This window comes from Coregonus lavaretus (assembly GCF_964263955.1).
Source record: "Coregonus lavaretus genome assembly, chromosome: 33".
Classification (NCBI taxonomy): Eukaryota; Metazoa; Chordata; class Actinopteri; order Salmoniformes; family Salmonidae; genus Coregonus; species Coregonus lavaretus.
In genome coordinates this window covers 17,521,439-17,528,188 of record NC_140020.1, presented here as the reverse complement: position 1 = coordinate 17,528,188, position 6,750 = coordinate 17,521,439, and the positions used below count along the sequence as shown (strand labels likewise).

General features: G+C 41.6%; 1 protein-coding gene across 1 annotated transcript; it reads right to left on the bottom strand.

Annotated features, from left to right (window-relative positions):
• Window positions 1-2,079: 2,079 nt before the first annotated feature.
• On the bottom strand, window positions 2,080-6,056 carry atf3 (activating transcription factor 3). Its single transcript, XM_084151362.1, has 4 exons — window positions 5,934-6,056; window positions 4,933-5,184; window positions 4,535-4,642; window positions 2,080-4,089 (listed from the first exon to the last, which is right to left on the bottom strand). Exons 2-4 carry the CDS (start codon window positions 5,173-5,175, stop codon window positions 3,841-3,843), a joined length of 600 nt encoding a protein of 199 aa, XP_084007488.1. The 5' UTR covers window positions 5,176-5,184; window positions 5,934-6,056; the 3' UTR covers window positions 2,080-3,840.
• Window positions 6,057-6,750: the final 694 nt, after the last annotated feature.

Genomic DNA, 6,750 nt, shown 5'->3' with positions numbered 1-6,750 from the left:
CGGCGTTGTGAGAGGGCACATAAGAGAGGGATGATGCAAGGCGCGCCTCTGCGTCCCCCTATCAACCCGGAGGCTTTCCGCCGATTCAGGGAGGAGACTCCTCAGGAGGAGGCTATGCAGCTGGGGGTGGCACGCTTGTCCAGGATGGAGAGGCAGAGGCGTCTGCGCCAGGGACGTTGCCTGTACTGCAGCCAGGCAGGTCACCACTGCGACTCATGGCCGAAGAAGCCGGGAAACCAGAGGGCTCGCTAGTATCGGGAGGGGTGCTAGCGAGCCGGAACCGAAATCCCAACTTCAGAGACTCTCTGACATTTCTCCCCGTCAGGGTTCAGTGGGCCTGCGCTGCGCGTCGGGTGCATGCACTGGTGGATTCTGGGGCCGCGGGAAACCTGATGGACGCGGGGCTGGCCCAAGGGGGGAGTGTTCCGTTACTCTCCCTCTCTGAGCCGGTTCCGGTCATGGGCCTGGACGGCCGGCCGTTGGGGTCGGGCTTCATCACCCGGCGCACTGTCCCTGTGCGTGGCTGGGGGAGACTTATTTGCTCCGCCTTTTATTTTATCGTGATAAGTCCGTTATTTTATGTTTTGGCTTCGGGACCACCAGTAAAGATCCTTGTTTCACCATCTCTGCCTACTGCCTACTGTATATCCTGCACTGCACCTGGGTCACTCCTCACCCCAACCCTTACACATATCCTTGCTTCAGGTCCTGAGCTTCAGGCAGTTAGATTTGGGTATGTCATTTTAGGCGAAAATTTTAAAAAAGGGGTTAAGTATTTAAACCAGTGGTCTGAGAGGGGAGGGGAAAACTGAAAATTAGCTGTTATTGGCAAAGAGGTTTGGAACTCTCTTTCTTATTGGTCTACTAATTAATTTACCACCTGGTGATATCACCAGGCAGGTCAAAACTCAATCCCACCAAAACAGGCTGAAATGTCAGGCAGTCTTTTCAAACAGCTCTTACACTAAAAGGACATTATCATCATTTTCACAATTTCACAGTATTATTCCAACCTCATGCTGTGGACATATACACTGAGTGTACAAAACATTAGGAACACCTTCCTAATATTGAGTTGTACCCCCTTTTGCCCTCAGAACCGCCTCAATTCGTCGGGGCATGAACTCTAGGTGTCGAAAGCATTCCACAGGGATGCTGGCCCATGTTGGCTACAATGCTTCCCACAGTTGTGTCAAGTTGGATGGATGTTCTTTGGGTGGTGGACCATTCTTGATACACATGGGAAAATGTTGAGTGTGAAAACCCCAGCAGCGTTGCAGTTCTTGGCACCTACTACCATACCCCGTTCAAAGGCACTTAAATCTTTTGTCTTGCCTATTTACCCTCTGAATGGCACACGTACACAATCCATGTCTCAATTGTCTCAAAAATCCTTCTTTATCCTGTCTCCCCCTTCATCTACACTGATTGAAGTGGATTTAACAAGGGATCATAGCTTTCATCTGGATTCAACTGGCCAGACTGCAGTGTCATGGAAAGAGCAGGTATTCCTAATGTTTTGTACACTCAGTGTTTATAAAACATAGGAAAATCATGTTTTTGCCTGCACTGTGCCTTTAATTGGTCAGGCAATAACCCAAAAATCATGTTGATTCTGGTTGCATTCTGGCTGCTAGGAGTCTTGAGTAACTCAGTTGTGTTGTTATCAAAAACCACCATCAGAAAAATGGGATGTTACTTTTATGGAATGTGGACAACAATAGTGGGATGGGGTGGGGGTACTGGTGTTCTGAGTGAAATGGTATTTCACAGCCCATCTCGTCAGATAACACCCAGTGACTCATGCTGAGCTGGCACAGGATGAAAACACACTATTCCAGTCTCTCCCCTGCCTGCCCTCCATATAATGAGTCTTCCAAAGAGGCAGACATGTCCTGGCTTGTCCTCAGATGAGCACCAACTACACAAATGTGCTGAGATGCTAAACAGGTTTATTAATATTTGTTTTGCATCACAACTATGCAGTGTCAATATACCAATGACATTGAATCCCTTGCTAAAAATATAGTTTTAAAATGTTGTGAATCCTTCCCCAGAAACAATCCCAAACAAAATCAATTGAAGTTTATATATCTTTATTAACGAAGTATCAAAAACTAAATAGACATGAGTACATAATTTGTTTCAACGTGAGGTTTTACCTGACTTGATACAATTTGATCTTTCACATCCACTCAGACACATTTAATAATACTTTTTAGTGAGCAATGTTTAAGTGAGACAAAAAAATGGATGGTGGAATAGAAAAGCAAGAAAGGTATTGAAGTACATAAAACAGGCGTGTCATCCATCAAATTAATTATCTCAGTAGTAACCCCATCCATGACTAGCATGCCTGTTTGAACATGAAACACTGAACTACACAAAAACAAAACACATGGACGCCTGCGTCTCTTTCACTGTATTCCTCTCAACTGTTTACTCACAAACCAACCCAAATAAACAGTCTCTTACCATAAACCACACATGTATTATTTTGAGACATTACAGAATATACAGACAAAAGCTTCCATTGATTGTAAAAATGTGTTGTTTGAGCAATGAGGCTAACCAGAGTTTCTGGTTGCGCAACTGTATTGTGATGATGTCACAGCACAACCTGTGGACTGATGGGAGGGGGGCTGGTTTGGCAGTGGGCTTAAGGACTTGGTAATTGCAGACGAACACTGAGGCAATTCATGTAATCTTCCATGACTTTAAAGTGAAACCTTCAGACAAGAAGAGTGCTAAATAATTCCACTTAGACATCTAGCTACTGATACCTAGTGGTTCTATTTTATAAGCTTCAATAATACATACAAGACAATAGGAGGTGTTAGTTGGTTTACATATATGGTATACAGTAACTACACACTTTTATCTAGGTGAAGAAAATCTAATATGAATCACACAACCATATCTTCAACACTTAAGAGAAAATACTACAGGTCACTATGAAATCAGGGCCTATTCAGAATACACCAGTTTACAGAGATGTAATGACTGATTTTCATTAAGGGAGGTCCGGGGCTAACAGTGCCATTGTCTGTCAGTAAGTTAGATGAAATGCTGTCTGAGTGAATCGTCATTGCATGCACTCCCTTTACTGTCCTATAACATGAGGGTTCCTGTGATATGAACTATACCTGTATATCCTGAGTTAGTAGTAGCAGCTTCAGAGGTTTTTGTTAGGCAAGTCAAGGGGAAGAAAGTGAGCTATAGACACAGCTAATACCGAATATATTCAATAAACACAACAGCAAACACTTCATACAATGTATAAGAGCCTTTCATTCTAGCTATAACCTATTCTCTTATATGACAGTAATAACACAGCTATTAATGTCACACAGCACACAGCTATTACTATCTCTCCACTTTAATCGTGTGTCATAACAAGAAGTATTTTTCCTCAACAAGCATCTATCTCAACTGACCAGTGAAATCATGTGCCTTTACTATATTGGCATAATGCTTTCATACAAAAACAGAGAATGAGTCATCAACCTCAAATAACAATGTTAAAGATTTAAGGAAACAATAAACACATTGGATGTATTTCTATGTTTTAGTGCTTTGACATTCGCCCGACTTGCCGGAACACCCCAAGCCTACCCTAGGTAGCACACAGGGTGTCCGTCCTTGTCCTGTCCAGTCCACTCTTTTCTCTTTTCACCATCCCATAAGTCACATAGTTTAGAAGTGGGACGCGCAAAGCTCCTTTGCTTTGCCGGCCCGACAGAGCCTTCACTTGACGCAGGTGCAATACAGTTGCCAGAGGACGGTGAGTGTCTGTCTGAGTGAGTGAGTAGTACCCTACTACCCCCAGGAGTGTGTGGATCAGTGATGGCCACAGGTGGTTGGCACTGAGGTGTGGAGGTGGTCCAGCTGTCCCATCTGCAGGGTACCCTCCTTGATCTGCTGGATGAACAGGTTCCTCTCATCCTCGGGGGTCTGGCCGTTCTGGGCCCGTACGATGCAGGTGGGCCGGTGGAGGTTCAGCATGTAGACCAGCTGCTGCTTCTGGTTCTTCAGCTCCTCAATCAGGGCCTTCAGCTCAGAGTTCACTGACTCTAGTTTCTCAGACTCCTGGAGGGGAGAAGGGAATAGTGGTTTGATTCAATCCTGTCACTGACAGCTCCCATGTTGGTTCATTATTTTGAATACTCAATTATGTTTAGTGCATTTTAGTTTGTATGCAAATACTGGAGTGTTATGTTGCTGTTTTGAGGCAGACATTTCTATAGAGCCCTTATCTATTTATTTATTAAATATCTTCAATTAAGAGTCACAAAATAATTTGATATTAAATAGAAATTATCCTTATGGCACATTAATGAGGCTGCTTGAGGCCCTAACTTTATTCGAAAAACCTTTTGAATAATTAAATATATGAGATAATATAATACTGTATGTCTACTTAATAAATCACAAAAGACCACTTGACACAGTCTGGCAGCCTCTGATTCATATGAATCCTCTCTCCCCATCATAATAATGTTGTACTGCCCTGTAAAATATACATTGAACGTACCTTTTGAAGACAGTCAGTTGTCTCCTTCTTCTTATTCCTACATTTGGCAGCAGCTACTTTGTTTCTTTCTCGTCTTCTTTTCCTCCTCTCACTTTCCTCTGGGGTTTCCTGTTAATGACACATCAGCCAAATTAACAACCTTGAATAATATACCAAACTTCCTGGCAAATTAATGATATGGCTGATCATTTAATAATGTCTGGTAGGCTATACAATGTGTTGGTAAACCTGTAATCACAGTGATCTCATCTACGAATTAATTCTCACCCAGTTCAGTGAAAACATAAAACATAGGCATATACCAAAAAAGGAACTTGCCCTTATGTTATGTATGAATTACTATTGGCATTATAGGGGGAGTAGATATTACAGTAAGCGACTAATGTTGACATCCTTACCTCCCTCTTGACACTTGGAGCTTCAGACGTTCTGTCTGAACTTGAGCTCACACAGTCGCTCATATCGGTGCTCAGTCCGTTGGACAGCCGCTTGTTCTGGATAGCGTATCTCAACTCCTCCTTTACCAGGGGAGTGAAGTTGGTGAAGTCCTCGAGCGTGAGTGTTCCAGGCGGGGACAGGCAGGGTACCAAGGCTGACGCGCTGATGTCGGACAGGCTGAATCCCGGATGCTGAAGCATCATTATGAAAAACTGAAACAAAAAGTGATACTGTGTCACATTAAGCTGACTAAGAGCGAAACAAAAACCAAACATTAAACTTGGATACTGGACTGAATAAAAAACGTCAGATATGAGCAGCAATCTGACAAGTGGGCAACACTATCAATAAAATAAATAAAGCTTCTAACAATAAAATTAAAAGCTTCTAGAAAAATTTAAATTTTCCCTTAGGTTAAAAATATTTTCACTTGCTGGATAATGTATACCATTAGACTATTTTTCAAATATACAAAAGACTGATTGGTATGAGAACTAGAATCTATGTGACTATGTCACTTATTCCACCAGACACAGCAGTTGTTCGCTACATTTTTGTCTAACATGCCAAAATTACAACAATATATAAATAAAAGCAAATACATCGCCCTGTTAAACAATGTAACAAGCTATGTAGGCCTAACATTCTTTCTCTTTGAAGTGCGTGTCACTTTTAGGGACAGTGGATATGTTACAACATATCAACCCAGTTGCCACAGACCATTTCAAAACAACACATTAGACAATGAGAAATAAACTATACTTTGATTCACATAAACAAAGATACGAGTAAGAATTCTAAATTTAAGGCCGTTTTCTTTATGAAAGGACGTCAGTCCGGCTGCCACTATGCTACACCTCCGCAACATTACACTGATGTGGCACAGAGTCGGTTTTCCTGAAAGCGCTTATCCTATACCACACCGGAATAAACTTTTTACAACAACAAAAAATAGACCTACCTGATTATGTTTTCAGTGAAGAAATTGTGTTAGACGTTGAAAGGCCTTTATTCTGCTCCTGGTTGTAAGGCTCTTCTGTCTGTTAAGAAAGCTACAGTTGTCGATGGAGCGTTGCATCACCCTGTTTTATAGTGAGTCCTCTTGCTCGGCATTTACTAGTAGGTGGGCGGGTCGTGGTGACGTAATCCTATTCATAGCACTGTGGAAGCTTATTTGCAATGATGCAATCTAGCAACCCCGTGTAGCACACCATAACAGGGCAAGCTCAGCCCCCTTTACTCACAAGGAATTTGTCGTAACATTTCACACTAATGAGCAAATAAAGACACAATAGTTTAATGATCCGGAGCGTTTTTTGTATAGTCTATACATTTTATTGGCTAGTGTCATAAAATAAAAGGGATGTTGAATGTAGCAGTGAGGGGCTTGCCCATCTCCCTCTTATCATATCAGTCATATCATAACCAGCGTTCAGTGCAAAGGTATGTCTAGGATACTAGCAATAGGAATAATAATAATGATCATCATCATAATATAATGTTTAGTTTATCAGGGAGCTTCAATTAATTAGCCTATTGCTTCTGAAATAAAGTGAAGGTACATTGAACTACAGTTATATTTTTTAAATGAGGATTTACAAATCAAGGTACTGTAAATAATTTCATATTTTTGTGTTTTGTGTTGTATTTCGATGTTATCTATTACTTTTACCCCAATTACTTATATTATTGAAATATCATAATTGTAGATGTCATATTTGATGTGAATCACATGTTAAGTTAATTACAAATCTTGAATGATATGGGTGGCCGGGTGG

Excerpts from the sequence above, each read along its gene's own strand:
- atf3 (XM_084151362.1), bottom strand. The coding sequence starts at position 5,175 with ATGATGCTTCAGCATCCGGGATTCAGCCTGTCCGACATCAGCGCGTCA. Across the intron at positions 4,643-4,932 it reads CTCCAAGTGTCAAGAGGGAG|GAAACCCCAGAGGAAAGTGA; the intron begins GTAAGGATGTCA and ends TGTCATTAACAG. Across the intron at positions 4,090-4,534 it reads CAACTGACTGTCTTCAAAAG|GAGTCTGAGAAACTAGAGTC; the intron begins GTACGTTCAATG and ends TCTCCCCTCCAG.